Source organism: Gobio gobio (assembly GCF_949357685.1).
Source record: "Gobio gobio genome assembly, chromosome: 10".
Classification (NCBI taxonomy): Eukaryota; Metazoa; Chordata; class Actinopteri; order Cypriniformes; family Gobionidae; genus Gobio; species Gobio gobio.
In genome coordinates this window covers 25,870,827-25,887,597 of record NC_137116.1, presented here as the reverse complement: position 1 = coordinate 25,887,597, position 16,771 = coordinate 25,870,827, and the positions used below count along the sequence as shown (strand labels likewise).

General features: G+C 35.0%; 1 protein-coding gene across 1 annotated transcript; it reads left to right on the top strand.

Moving 5' to 3' along the window:
* The first annotated feature begins 2,605 nt into the window (after positions 1 to 2,605).
* On the top strand, positions 2,606 to 10,656 carry fmodb (fibromodulin b). Its single transcript, XM_079826783.1, has 4 exons — positions 2,606 to 2,733; positions 2,906 to 2,955; positions 5,684 to 6,636; positions 8,786 to 10,656. Exons 3-4 carry the CDS (start codon positions 5,700 to 5,702, stop codon positions 8,935 to 8,937), a joined length of 1,089 nt encoding a protein of 362 aa, XP_079682909.1. The 5' UTR covers positions 2,606 to 2,733; positions 2,906 to 2,955; positions 5,684 to 5,699; the 3' UTR covers positions 8,938 to 10,656.
* Positions 10,657 to 16,771: the final 6,115 nt, after the last annotated feature.

The following is a 16,771-nucleotide window of genomic DNA, read 5'->3' as shown; positions in this document are numbered from 1 at the left end:
CCCAACTTTTTTTTAAATGTGTTGCAGGTCTGAATGACAGGAAAGGATGCATATATTTACAAATGACATGAAGTTGACCAGACAAAACATTAAATATTTTTTGTTCATATTGTCTGCAATGAAATACAAGTCAAAGTATATTTAGAAATCACTTCTTTTTTTTTTTTTTTTGCGTTTTCCATACTGTCCCAACTTTTTCTGATTTGGGGTTGTATAAACAGTACTATTTTGAAATATTATTACAATTTCAAATAACTGTTTTCTATTTTAATATATTCTAAAATGTAATTTATTCCTGTGATGCAAAGCTGTATTTTCAGCATCATTACTCCAGTCTTCAGTGTCACATGATCATTCAGAAATGCTCAAGAAATATTTCTTATTATTATCAATGTTGAAAACATTTGAAAGTCTTTTGGTAACACTTTATAATAAGTATACAGTAACAAAGCACGTATAAATTATTTGCAAAATATTTGTTTATTCAATTAATAGTTTATAAACTGTAGTTAATACATTATTAGACTATAGACAAATAGTGAGTTCTTCATTCACTGTCACTATACTTCAAGTTACTGTTTAATTAGCTCATATAAAGAGATTTTTTATGCTTTGTTAACTACTTATTAACAGTAAATAGTTCTCCCTTTAGATCATGGAAAATGGGAAAATGTCATTAATTAAGTGCTTTAAGCCAAACTTTATTGGACATTAATTTCATTCGTATTCAATGTTCCTTAAAATGTTTGCAAATATTAACATATCTTTTCTTAAAAACTCATACTGACTCCAAACTATATTCACTGTAAATTGGTTTATTTCAGTGTTGCAGAAAGTCAGCTACACTGTCAAAAATGTCAGGTCTCCAATTTAAAAATTTCTAGTGACTGGTCACATCTACATTTTTTAGTTGGCCAAATTGAATTTCTGTGAATTAAATTGTATCAATTCGCAAAAATTAAATTTGGCCAACTGAAAAATGTAGATGTGACCAGTCACTAGAAAATGTTTAATTGGAGAGGCCTGACATTTTTTTTACAGTGTAAGTACCCTATCACATTTCCTTTTAATCTGTAGCTGTAGCAAGTCAAGTTTATTTTTAATCATTTTCATTGAATGTTGTTTGAAAATAGTATCCAGTTTATCATTCACTTTTTTAACCATGCATTAATGTTTGTTTTGTAATGTTTGCTGTACTTCAGGGGAGTGTGTTATGTTAGCATCCTGTTAAAAAGTGTGGCCTCAACATGGCCTGTTATTGCCACGGTGTGTTGCAGAAGAAGGCACGAACATTAAGAATAAGTTCCAACACGAACTTTAATAACAATAATCCAAACAACTAAGAATACAAACGGGTAGAGAAACACACATATTTGTAAACGTGACCGGACAATGAATGATGGTGAAGGACCAACTTAAATAGTAGACAGAACAAGCCTAAACAAGGTAATTCATCAAACACAGCTGACAAGAGTGAACTCATAATGACGTTGTCATAGAAAAAAAGAGGAGCGGTAAAATGAACAGAGGAAGATAGAAAACTAGCCAACTAAAAAAAGTCCAAAATAACTAAATAAACTGAACATAATGGTGGCAGTTATATAATACACATCAGTATGCATTATTTAAATCAAGTATGAATTAAAGGGATAGTTCACCCAAAATTGAAAATTACCCCACGATTTACTCACCCGCAAGTCATCCTATATGTATATGACATTCTTCTTTTAGACAAATACAATTATAATGTCAGTGAATGGCTATTTCTGTTTTGAAGCCCATAAAAGTGCATGTAACCATCATAAAAGTGTTCCACACGGCTCCAGGGGGTTAATAAAGGCCTTCTGAAGAGAAATAGTGCGTTTGTGTGTGAAAAATATCTGTAGGCTATTTAAAACTTTATGAACTAAAATAACTTGCATTAAGCTCAATAAATGACTGCTGATTAAACATTCCCTTGTGACAAATTAACGAATGACTAATTGATTCCATATGAGTACTTTCCCCATTATGTGTATTAACCACCATATCATTGAATGCACCATGGTCTTTTCTAAAAACAAACAAACAAACAAACACATAAATATGGTTATATAAATATTTCCATGTATCCTGGGCATTTTCTAATTTGATGGAAAAGATTTGCACATAAGAACAACACTCTATTCATTGAGACCATTTAAAACGCTTGCAATGGTCCTGGGTTCTTCATTTTGAACTTTTGATATTTATGGCTTGCCTATTTTGTTTTTGTAATTTATATAATAACATTTTAGCTTTTACTATTGCTAGCCAGTAGTTAACTGCAAGAGATCCATGTTGTCATGTTTTAACTACACAAGGTATTTGAGTAGAGTTCATAGTATAGTCTAATGTTAAACAACCCTGTAGAACCACTGCAATTTAAACCCAAGATAAAACATGCCCGATCATACTAAGTCAAATGCCCCAGAAATGCACGCACACAAAGGCTCATCCTGTGAACGGATAATGATAAGGCAAGGGTCCCGTCCTGACAGAAAGAAGCCAGGCTGTTAAAATGCAGATGTTTTGCCTTCACACACATGGCACTCATATTTACAAAGCCTCAGGCACAAAGCACAGCATAACATGTTAGTGAGGCATTAGACAAAGGTCCACTGTATAGTCTTTGCATTGAAGGCTCTGGGCTGTGCAATTGTATCTGCCTATTGGAATGTGATCTACTGTATAAATTAAAGCGGCTGGTACAAGGTACAGTTTGTGTTTTTTCTTCTGCATGTGTAGATTTTTTTCTAGTGTGAGGGTAATACAAACATTCATTATGTGTTAGAGCAACAGTTTCATCATTTTTAAAGTTTGCATGCAGCATCATTTTTTGTTTACTCTCTCTCCACCTCTTTTCTACACTTTTCTCATCCCAAAGCGACTGAAGCACACAAAAGACACTGAAAAGTACAGAGGCTACAAACATAGGTATGTGTTTAATCTTTATTTTAGCAGATATGTTGGATGAAAGCCAATGCATTATGATAAAAAAATGTACTTTTTTTTTACTAAAGAAGAGAATTGCATTTTTGTTTGTACATGCTGTTTACATATACTTGACTTTTAATGTTAATGACCAATATGTTTTAAAATCTTTTAAAAAATTGGAGAGAAAGTTTATATTGTTATTTCGTATCAACATAAACAATATATTTATGATTTTGATATTATTCAAGGGCTTTGAAGAAAGACATGAATCCGTCCCACTCTATATTAAGTGTCTCTTAAAACGTTTACTATATACTAACATTCAAATGAATCATTTGGTAACACTTTATTTTACAGTGCCCTTGTTACATATGTTACATGTTTGTACCATAGTAATAACAGTAAATTGTGCATAATTACATGCAACTAACCCTCAACCAAAACCTAATCATAAGTACATGTAGTTAATTAATATTACTCAGTACTTAAATATATAATTACACTGTAACAATGACACCTTAAAATATAGTGTAACCAATCATTTGATATAATGCACATATTGTGTAAATTCATTTTTTTCATGGTCATTTTTTTAAAGGTAACACTTTATTTTACAGTGTCCTTGCTGCATATTTGACATGTACTTACCATAGTAATAACAGTAAATGATGCATAGTTACATGAAACTGACCCTCAACCAAACCCTGATCCTACTATAACCCTTTAGTAAGAATTAATATTACTCAGTACTTAAATATATAATTACACTGTAACAATGGCACCTTAAAATAAAATGTAACCAATCATTTGAAATAATGCACTTATTGTATACATTCATTTTTTTTTTCATGGTACTCATATATTTTTTAAAAAGGTAACACTTTATAGTGTCCTTGTTATATATGTTACATATACGTACCATCGTAATAACTATAAATGATGCCTAATTACATGCAACTAACCCTCAACCAAACCCTAATCATACCCTATCCCTATAGTAAGTATACATGTTGTTAATTAATATTACTCAGTACTTAAATATATAAGTGCACTTTAACAATGACACCTTAAAATAAAGTGTAACCAAAAAATACCTAAATCTTATTACATCTGTAATTAATTTCTGTAATTGCATCAATAATTACTGTCAACCCTTCCCTTACCCCTTAACCCTTCCCTCTTAACCCACCCTTAACCCACCCATACCATCAAACATGTCCATAACCTTACCTGTATCCTAACAGTAAGTGTTTTGCAATACAGCAGTAACAATGCTTTTTTGATGTACATAGTTAAAGACACCTAATATAAAGTGTGACCAATTTGTCTGACAAGTTAGTATATTAGACACATTCATAAACATGCTTAATCTATGAACACAACAGCCCCTCATTAAACCAATACATGTTCAAACAAGAATGTAAGCAGATGTATTACTGTACATCCGTGTAGTGTTTTGCATATTGCTCCAAGAGGCGAAGCTGTCACCAACACCAAAGAGCTGGATTTATCAATCATCATGTCTGTAAACAGCACAGAAGCCTCCCTTAGGCAAAACTCACCCTCCCCAAAAACTTTGTGTTTTCTTACAAAGGAAAAAATGAGATCACAAGTGACATACTTGCCCAGACCTGAGAGAGCCAGAACTCTGCTCTGACAGATATAAAACAAATAATAATGATTTCTTGTAATGATAGTTTATATATGGAAACAATTGTCAGGAGGATATAAGATATATGCATGTCTGTGCCTGATTGCTTGTGAGTTGTAATAATGTTCTTTGAAACTGCTCATATGAAGCACAAGGAAATGTTATGTGCCTATACTTGCAAGAAGTTAAAAGTCTGAGACCACTTTGGAGATATGGGATTTTATACCTCGGAATGTTGAAGAATAAATACATTTCACGACATGAAATGAAAAAGAAATTTCAGGGTCACTAATCAAATAGGTAAATCAAATGTGCAACATTGATCATGTGATTGTTTGTACAGTCAGTCAAATGTTCTTTCTTCATTGAAGCGCAAAATGCTCTTAGGATCATTCTCAAATAATGCTGTAAAATATGATAATAATAATAAAAATAATAATAATGTTATTTGATGATCATTTGAATTTGTAGAAAAAATATGAATTTAGAAAGAATACTTAATTATAAAAATATAAAACTGAATAATAATAACTATTTGATAATATACATTATACATTATACAAACTATAAATTTATTATGAATAAACTGAATGTGAATAATATTAAAAAAATATGAATTTCTAATGAAAAAATACTAATTTAATTATATATATTTTAAATATAATAATAATAAAGTTATTTGATAATTTGATAATATTAAAAAAAGTAGAATTTATTAATAATTTATATGAACAATTACTAATTTAATTATAAAAATATAAAACTGAATAATAATAATAATGTTAACTATTTGATCATTATTTAAATAATTTATTAATGAACAATTATGAATTAGTGAATCATTTAAAATTAAAAATATTTAATTAATTGTAAAACAGAATAATAATAATGTTAACTGATAATTTGATAATAATTTAAAGAATTTGTATTGAAAAACAATATGAATTGATTATGAATAATTTCTAATGACAAATTACTAATTTAATTATAAATGAAAAACTGTAAAATGTAACAATGTAGTGTTTTTCACTAGTGGTCTCAGAAAAGATATGTACATGTGTATTTGTGTCCTGACAGGCAACTCGCAGTGACAATGAGAGGCTGGATTCTTCTGCTTTTGCTGGGAAGGCTTGTCGATTTTTCCATGACACAACAGACCAACTCTTTGTCCTGGCTAAGTTATCGGCGCAACCGAGCCTACAGTCATGGTCATGGCCGTAGTCACAATAACAATCTCGCCTCTCTTAGAACAGAGGATGAGCCTTCTGTGCTGGACTGCCCTTTGGAGTGTGACTGTCCTTCTACCTACCCCCAAGCAATGTACTGCAACAACCGCAGGCTACAGCACGTGCCATTCGTACCATCTCATATTAAGTATGTATACTTGCAAAATAACCAGATTACAGGCATCACAAATGCCATCTTTGATAATGCTCCAAATTTAGCTTGGATCTGCATGCACACAAATAAACTGAGCTCTGACAAGATTGCTGACAAAGTCTTCGCCAAACTATCAAACCTTGAGCGCCTCTTTTTACACAACAACAACCTGAGCCGTGTTCCACAGGGTTTACCACGCTCCCTACGAAATCTACACATGAATCACAACAATATTTCGGTAGTCCCGGTCAACTCTTTCCGTGGAATGAGCAACCTGACAGCCTTGTATCTCCAAATGAACGCCATTGAAGACCTCGGTAATGCACTTGAGGGTCTGCTGTCTTTGACCCTGTTAGACTTGCGAGGAAATCGACTGAAGAAGATTCCAGAAAGTCTGCCGCCAAAGCTGAGCCAACTCTACCTTGAGTACAACCGTATTTCCAGCATTCCTGCTGACTTCCTGAGCCAACGGCCTGAGCTGCGCTTCATCCGGCTGTCCCACAACCAGCTCACCAATGGGGGCATTCCAGCCAACGCTTTCAATGTCAGCACACTTGTGGAACTCGATTTGTCCTTCAACAAGCTGGAGAGGATTCCTACTATCAGCACCAGTCTGGAGAATCTGTATCTCCAGGCCAACAAGATCAAAGGTACAGAAACAACACCTGAAAATAGTATACATAAGACCATAAGGCTTGTCAAAGGCTTATTTACAAAAACTTACTCCTGAAAGTATGAGCCTGTCCAAATGGCATGCTTCAAAACCATTTGAAAGCCATTTATTAGAAATGTATATTGCTTATGTGCTTCCATATAACATATAGAAATAATGAAATTCATTTCCCAGAACCCAGAATTTCAATTCACCATCCCGCTAGCTGGAATCTTGGTGTTCTTTTTTTATTGTCTTAAAAAATAAAAAAATCACATCAGACATTAAATATACCATTCAAAAGCTTAAAGGGTTAGTTCACCCAATAATGAAAATTCTGTCATTAATTACTTACCCTCATGTCGAACGACATGTTATGTTTATCTGCTTACCCCCAGGGCATCCAAGATATACAGTAGGTGATTTTGTTTCTTCAGTAAAACACAAATGAAGATTTTTAACTCCAACCGTTGCAGACTGTCAGTCATATACTGCATGTGAATGGTAACAAAATCTATGAGAGTAAAAAAAAACATGCACAGACAAATCCAAACTAAACCCTGCGGCTTGTGATGACACGTTCATGTCTTAAGATACAAAACGATCGGTTTGTGCAAGTATTTATATAATTTTTTACCTCTGATACACCACTATGTTCCGTAGCCTTGAGCTGGCAAAGTTTACGCAACATATCGTGTACAGACCTCACGCACTGGAAGTTATCGAGAGGTTTCCCAGAATGGGGGTCGTGAGTTTAATGAAAATCTATTAAGTAATTAAGTCAAAAATAAAAACTAAATACAACATTTAAAAAAAAAATAATAATTGTTTACCTGCATGTCCATTGACCATTTACCAACATCAGATAAATTTGATTATTAACCTAACTTATTAACTTAAAGTCAAAGAAGTTCAGCTGACAAAAAAGTTGGGGAATTCCTGCATTGCATGTAAATATGAAATGTAAATATTTAAATTGTAATGTTTTTGAAAGACAAAAGCCTTCCAAACACAGTAATCCATGGTTAAATTAGTATCATTCATATAATAATTAGTGTGTTTGTCAGGAGCTGATTAGATATGCAATGTTTAAATAAAACACTTCTTAAAAGTGATGTGTAAATCCAGTGATCAAATGGCGTGGGTCTCAGTTAATATTACTCAGTACTTAAATATATAATTACACTGTAACAATGACACCTTAAAATATAGTGTAACCAATCATTTGATATAATGCACATATTGTGTAAATTCATTTTTTTCATGGTCATTTTTTTAAAGGTAACACTTTATTTTACAGTGTCCTTGCTGCATATTTGACATGTACTTACCATAGTAATAACAGTAAATGATGCATAGTTACATGAAACTGACCCTCAACCAAACCCTGATCCTACCATAACCCTTTAGTAAGAATTAATATTACTCAGTACTTAAATATATAATTACACTGTAACAATGGCACCTTAAAATAAAATGTAACCAATCATTTAAAATATAGCACTTATTGTGTACATTCATTTTTTACCATGGTTAAATTAGTATCATTCAAATAATAGTGTGTTTGTCAGGAGCTGATTAGATATGCAATGTTTAAATAAAACACTTCTTAAAAGTGATGTGTAAATCCAGTGATCAAATGGCGTGGGTTTCAGTTTTCAGTGATAGTCACACATGACTAGTGGCTAGTCTGTGTGTGCGATTCCACAAACCAGGAAGACCTTCTGAACATATATAAGCAGCAGGCTTTTATTGAAAATTTTAAAGATAACAAAGAAGTAGAATCAATGAATTGCTAAATGAATGTACTGCCATTGTGAGAATAACATGTAAATCAATAGAAAAGTAACTGTAGTCTGATTACGAACATTCTAAAATGTAATATAATTTTGGAATCTGATGAAACATGTAATCAATTACTACCCAGCACTGAATATAAACAATAGTACCACGAGTTACACAAGAGTAAAAGGTGTGAAAAGGTTTTTAAGAGGCTTAAAACTCTGCAAGTTCCCACTTATGTACTTTTCTGACAGTTTTTACTTACAATGCAGTATGGTTATTCTAATGCAAACCATTCATGTCCCCATTTAGGCTGTTTGTGCTTGGATAAGACAATAACTTACTGCTTTCCATACATTTCCCAGAATTTTCAGTGAGCAGTTTTTGCAGTGTTGTGGACATGAACAATTACTCTAATCTGCGTGTACTGCGACTGGATGCCAATGAAATCAGTGCCGAAGACATACCCAATGAAGCTGTACTCTGTCTGCGTCTGGCAACCAACATCGACCTGTAGGCCTGGCAACAAGTCATCCACAGTAACCTCTTGTCATATGACCATTGACAACATATGAGTTTAGTTGTCATGTATTATGTATATGATAGTCATGAGATTTTGGGGTGTTTTAATAAAGAAATCAGCCTAACAATAATCAACAGAAAATGTTAGGATAACGATTATAACATTATAAAATCATACATTTCGTGAACAAGCCTTTTTAATATGATTTTCTGTTTACATGCATTTTACTTCTGAATCAATAAGGACAGGAATGATAAATGTAGGTGTGATGGGCATGCAGAAAATTCTAACGATTTCCCAGCTAACAGGAAATGTTTTCTGAGAACTTTAGCTAACGTTCTGTAAAGGTTCTCTCAAAGTTATGAGCAAACATTTTACCAATAAGAGCATTTGTTCAGAGTTATCCGTTTAATAATGTTCTCAAAATGTTAGCAAAAAACATTATTTATGCATTGCTCATGGAACGTTACTTCTTATTTGCATGTTTGACTAATGTTTTTTTTTTTTTTATGTTCATTCAAACATTAAAAATGAACATTCCCATAATGTTTGCAAAATGATAAAATAGAATGTGCCTGTACCGTTCGCATAAATAAATTAAGAAAACGGCCCGTACAGAGAACTTTCAGAAATAACGTTTTCATAACTTGATGGCAACGTTAGCAAAACCTTCTTAAAACATTTTTTTTTTAAGCTGGGTAGATGCATGAAGTCAGTGTACTTGGCTACTGGGTGCAAGAGACATATGCTTATTTTTAAATATATTTAATAGTTAACAGTGTGTATCTTTTAGTAAATGAATGGTACAAATAATGGTGTTGGTTGGGAAACTTTGGGTCTTTGCTTTGTAATAATATGTCACGATTTCTGGCAGTGGAACAAGAAAATATGCCTGAAAGTTAATAGCATTGAGCTCATAATTTGAGAAGTTAATGTGGATGACCAAAAAATGATCAATGCATGGAAACTGAGGAAAGTTAAAATTCTAGAAGTTCAATTCATTAGAATGATATGAAGACCTTGAGAAGCTCTTTACAGACCATCTGGATCCACAGCAGTTTACCTACACTACAACCTTGTCAAAGCTTGCATCACTGCCATTGTCATTTATCTAATTAGAATAAAATCCATGATAAATAAATAACAGGGGATTTCCTTTTTTTTTTAAATAATAAACAAGAGGAATGTATTGTATAAACCTTGTCTTATCACAGTACATCTTTGTTTATGGTGATGATTGTTGCTTGGGAATTTGTTGTGCCATCTTTAATCAGATGAACTTTAACATTTTCCCCTGAGAATGTGCTAATCCCAGTCATATTCATTAGGTTTAATAAACAGCCTTGACCTTCAGTGAGAGCTGAAGGGAGCTGACTCCACGAGGACAGTGTTAACATTAATTACTGGAGATGAGTTTGTCACACATTGCCCAAAGGAGCTGACGAAATGTCAACATAACCTAGCGGAACATGAACATTCAGTTGAAGTGTTGTACTGGGGTCTCTGAGCAATCACTCCAAAGAGACTCACCCAAACATTCAGTTCAAATCTCTACAAACCTTTTGAATTTGTTTTGTAGTCACCATTTAAAGTCAGTATAATTTAGTGATATTACTGAAAATCTGTTAGAAAATCTGTATATGACATGAAAACTGCTGTCCACCATTACTAAACATCTAATGTGACATTAAATTGCAGAACGCATACTTAACCAAAATGAATGAATGTCGTTTAATAAAAATACTTGTTGGTACGAGTTTGTTTAGCTATCAAGGGGAGTACAAATTATATATGTTCAAAAAACATTCTCCTTAAATACATTTGCTTGTGCCTAAAAAAAAAAAAAAAAAAAAAAAAAAGGAAATTCTGACTTTCATATACATATTCATATCACAGGAGAAGATGACAATATACACAAAAATGTAACCACTGGAACAAATCAGATTATAAGACAACTTGACTAAAATAAGAGCAGAAGTCAAATCAAGACTTAAAGGGTTAGTTCACCTAAAAATTAAAATTACTCACCCTCATGTAGTTCCAAACCCGCAAGACCATGGTTCATCTTCAGAACACAGATGAAGATATTTTTGATGAAATTTGAGAGCTCTCTGACCCCTCCATAGACAGCAATTTAATTAACACTTTCAAGGCCCAGAAAGGTAGTAAAGACATAGTAAAGTAGTAAAGTGGTCTTGAAGGACCACTTCAGCTCTGCACCCCCCACTGACCCACCCGTGGGTCCAATATTGCATAATTTATTTTTATTTATTTATTTATTTAACCAGGTAAGTCAGTTGAGAACAAGTTCTTGTTTACAATGACGACCTGGCCAAGAGGCAGCATAAAAAGCGGGTGCAGAACAATAAAACATCAAATCAGTACAAATAACACAACATAAAACAATAAATATAAAACAAACAAATAACTAAAAACACGTACAGCGGTCTTGTACTAGCCTGGATGCCAGCCGAACTTAGCCCCGTCCACAACAATTGTGCTTCTGTCTGGACTTTCTCCATAGAGGAGTAATTATGCCCGAACAGAAACTGTTCGGACCAATGAAATTGTCAGGGCGGGCTTTAGACGATGATGGACAGATGATAAACAGTAACGTAATCATCCACGTCATCAAAGGCGCTTGGGTTGAATTTTTTCTAATCCTAAACGAACTTGTTCGTTTATGCATTCACCTAATATTTCTCTCAGAAATGATGATCGTGTTGGTAAGTACTCTGTGTATCCTTAAATTCTTTTTTTACAACACCGGCAAAGATCGTTTACACTCATCTTTTTCTTCTAACGTAACTTATTCCAGCGTGCGTGCAGACAGGGTTGCCAAGTTTTTACAAAACCCGTCCAATTGCTACTCAAAACTATAGCCAAAAATAAGCCCAATAGCTTTCCGGGGGGGGTGGGTTCTCCGGGTAAAAAAAATGGCATTTGGGGGGTAAAATATGAATTATTTTGGCAGGGCTGCCTGCTAAAATTCGCATTCCTGGGTCTGTATATCACATAATTGGGGTCGCTTCAACCCGCGGACATGATAAACAACCCGCGGACTTGGCAACACAGTGCAGTGGAGTTCTGTTGACATTTGACAACTAACGTTATGCGTCGCTCCTTTGCTCTGATTGGTTGTAGGTCTATCCAATTGAGGTCTTTCCTGGCTCGGTTGAAACACGCCCCATAATCACAGCCCAACGGAGCAGTATCAGACTCAAATTCTGACTAGAATTGAGTATGACGACGTCAGGCTAGTCTTGTACTATTGACCAAAATGAATTCTTAAAGGAGGAGAGTGAAATAAATGAACTAAGCTTTAAAGTCTGCTGCAAATGATTCCAATCGTAGGCAGCAAAAAACTGATTATCATCATAATCATTTTAAAAAATCTATAAGTTGTGCAGCACAAAACTAGACATATATGGTATCATTTGAAAGATTAGAACCTCAGCTTTCATGGTAATCCAATCACTTTTGCATTTATGTTACATAGAAAAAGATAATAAGGTCTGAATTTAAACCCCCCCCCCCCCCCCCCCCCCCGAGAAAATCATATGAATAATATTAAATTTCATATTTATATCACACAAACTCACCAAAAATAGATAAGTCATATATCAAATGACAGCTCTCACCCTCAAGAATATCACTGTGCCACTGTGTCATATTCCTGTTCGGATCACTTCCTCCTTGTGTAGCTACCACCATAGATATAAATGGCTACCACCCACAAACGCTATATCAGCTCGTTCCCTTGGGTGTTTTCTTCAAAATGAGACCATTTCCACATGTCTGTGAGCATGCATGGCCAAACCACACTGTAATATGTCACCGATGTCCAGATCAAAACGTGATGTAGACAAATACTCTTATTATCCTATTTGATCGTCTGGGTTATCCTTAGTCACTAAGGATATCCTTATCTGGGTTATCCTTAGTCACTGCTCTGGGTGTGTGTTCACGGTGTGTGTGTTCACTGCTGTGTGTGTGCACTTGGATGGGTTAAATGTAGAGCACAAATTCCAAGTCTGGGTCACCATATTTGGCCACATGTCACTTCCAAGGGGGTAATCCAGCCCCCGGAAAGCATACCTTCCATAGGGGCAGCCATTGCTAACCAAGCCATCACCTGCTGTTAGCATCCCATTGACTCCTATTCATTTGGCCTCACTTTGACAGCGAATATCTTTACATCTGAGGCGTTTAAAGACTCCATTTGTCCATTGTTTATTTCTAAACAAACACGACAATGTATAAAATGCTCCATTACCTTGTCTCTTTAAACTATCGCCCCGTAGAAGCCGTTTTTTGTAAAAAAATAGGCTAATGATTGCATCATAACCACGCGACTCTGTCGCGCTGTACCGTATAGACCCAAGGAGAAGCTCGCAGGCAATCTTTTACTGTCTATGAGGCAATCGGGGGGGCGTGGAGGCATAAACGCTAATAGAGATGTCGCAAATCCTGCTTCATTCATCAAAATTTGCTCCTGCTCACTCTCTTTGTCTCTACAAGATTCAGTGATTCAGATTTCACTTTGCACAACTACTAGAAGACTTACAACTGTCAGACAGGTTGTCACATCACATCTACGTCGTCAAGCTCATTCTGAGGTAGCGCAGTACGCTCAGCCATCAGGAAGTGAGTGCTTCTAACTGACTTCAATTTTCTCCGTTGAAGTATATGGGGTCGCTGTGTCCATTTCTTTTACTGTCTATGGTCACTCCACTTCACTTCACTTCACTTCACTTCACTTCACTTCACTTCACTTTGTTAGCTGCGATTTTTGATGACATCATCATGTATTGCATCACACGTCAAAAAAGCTGAGTATCTCAGCTCTCTATAGACATGTCGATCATGCTTCTAGACCAGGTGTCTCCAAACTCGGTCCTGGAGGGCCACTGTCCTGCAGAGTTTAGCCCCAACCCCAATTAAACACCTGAACCAGCTAATCAGTATCTTACAAGGCCCTAGTTAGACACTGATTAGCTGGTTCAGGTGTGTTTATTTGGGGTTGGAGCTAAACTCTGCAGGACAGCAGACCTCCAGGACCGAGTTTGGAGACCCCTGTTCTAGACCAATCAGAGCCCGAGATCTTCCTTTACAAAGTTGAGGAGGCGGAGCCTTCTTGTGGATTTCCCAGCGGCAGGTTTAAATCAATGCAGATGAGTAGGAGTTATTAGATAGTTTGCACAGATTAATCTCAATAACTTTTTTTTGGAAGGAGATATCAAGACAATTATTTTCCCCCCGTTTACTGACACCTAGTGGAATCAACAGAAACTTTCTGAAGGGAAATACCAAACAGATAAAAAATTATAGATTTTCAAATAACAAATTAATAAAAAAATAAATAAAAATATGACTTTTTATATATGTTTATCATAAAATTGTGAATAAATACAATACAATATATGCAATATTCCACCACTGTGTTAAAATTTAGAGTGTTTTCTGTAAAATGAGACCCTTTTTATCAATTTACTCTAATGTATGTGGGTAGGGCGCTCTTTTAAATTCAGATATGCCTAATTCTCTAAAAAATTCTAAATATGCTGCAGAGCTGAAATCAAAATTGTCCATGTGACTCCAGTGGTTCAACCTTAATTTTATGAAGCGACGAGAATTATATTTATATATTTGTGCGCAAAAAACAAACAAAAAATAACAACTTTACTCCACAATTTCTTCTCGTCTGTTTTGCTTATTGGCCAGCTCCTGTGTCAGCATCACACGCATGCTGCGTGGTGCTCACGCAGGGGCGTTTCTAGGATTTTCATTTTAGGGGGGCTCAGCCCCCAGTGAGGATATGAAAAAATATATATATATATATTGGTAAGACTTTAGTTTAGGGTCCAATTCTCACTATTAACTAGTAGCTTATTAGTATGCATATTAGGATATTGGCTGTTTATTATTACTTATACCTATAAAGCAAATATTAATGCCTCATTCTGCATGACCATATTGTACATCCCTTAATCTTACAATCCAAGTTGTAAGTCGCTTTGGATAAAAGCGTCTGCTAAATGCATAAATGTAAATGTAAATGTAATCATACAATGTAGGCAGGTTTATAATCAATGAGATCCCAAATGTGAGGTTAGGGGGGTTTGGGGGGCATGGCCCCTCAAGAAAATATTTCTATGATCTACATAGTATGTGCATTTTAAAATGTTCTGAACGCCACAAATTAGATAACAATAGCTTGAAAACCATGTCAGTGGGCAGGTATGACTGATAATGTTTTTCCATTTTTGTCAGTGAAGAAAATAAACATATGTTTAACTGATATTTATATGTTTTATGAATCATTTTTGTAGACATGTTTACTGAAGGCTAACAGGAAAGTTAGGTAGCCTAACCAAATGTATTAAATTAATTCACAATATGCCCACATTCATTACTAATCTTATGCCCAATACAGGCTGAAAAAAGTTTAGCTTTTTTATTTACTGAGAGCTACACATGGAATTATTAAATTTACAATATGCACACATTTATTACTAATATTACTTTGTTAATATTTCTTGTTTGTTAATTAAATTATAAATGACATAACATAGGCCTATTTCAAGTCAAAATGGCAAAATTAGACAAAAGTTTATTAATTTGCCTGAAAATATTTGTCATTTGTTTAACATTTGTGTCAAATATGAAATGTTTAGTTTAGCTACTTACATATTTCTCACTTGACGTCGAGTCCTGATGCTAAAATACGCGCACAGCCTCAGCAGCTTCTGTGTGAGCATAAAGCCTGCCTACTCTAAATTGATTGGTTTTCTCAAATATTTTGACATTGACGAGCGGTGACAGACCAATGAGGCTCAGATCAGCGCACACACCTCTGCTTCTGATGTGCGCTTTATTCGCCACCACAGCGAACTGAAGAACACACTGATTAACACAGACTAAAAGACGGGACGAAGCCGAAGCCGAAGCCGAAGCCGAAGCCGAAGCCGAAGCCGAAGCCTCCCACCAGTTTCATATGTTTGAAAAGTTAATCACACATTATTTTAGGGGGGCTGGACAGAAGTTTAGGGGGCTGAAGCCCCCCTAAAAAAGGCCTAGTGCAATCAGTATGACTTTCTTTCATCTTCGTAACATAAATGAAGATTTTTTTAATGACATCTGAGAGCGTACTGTCCCTCCATTGACAGTCCAAGCAACTACCACTTTGACTCTTCAAAACATTCACAAAGAGATCGTAAAACTAATCTATATGAATTATGCGGTTTAGTCCAAATTTTCTCAGACATGATCACTTTTGAACAGATTGAATTTAGGTTTTTATTCACATATAAACATTAATCAACGCACATATCAGTTATGGTAAACGGAAGCTCAAGCATGCTTTCTTGATGTGCAAGAACCAATGAGGTTAAAGGGATAGTTCACCCAAAAATGAAAATTTGATATTTATCTGCTTACCCCCAGGCCATCCAAGGTGTAGGTAAACCGAACAGTATTTATATAATTTTTTACCTCAAATACAACACCATGTCCAACAGCCCCGAAAGCGCAGCACTTCCGGGAAAGAAGGTCAATGTACACGATCTAGTGTAGAGACCTCACACACAGGAAGTGATGTCTCTACACTAGGGGCCCTATTTTAACGATCTGAAACGCAAGTGTCAAAGCGCGAAGCGCAAGTAACTTTGTGGGCGGGTCTCGGCGCAGTTGCTATTTTCCCGGCGGGATAAATGTCTCTTGCGCCCGGCGCAAATCTAAAATGGGTTGGTCTGAAGTAGCTTCATTATTCATAGGTGTGGTTTGGGCGTAACGTGAATAAACCAATCAGAGCGTCATCCAACATTCC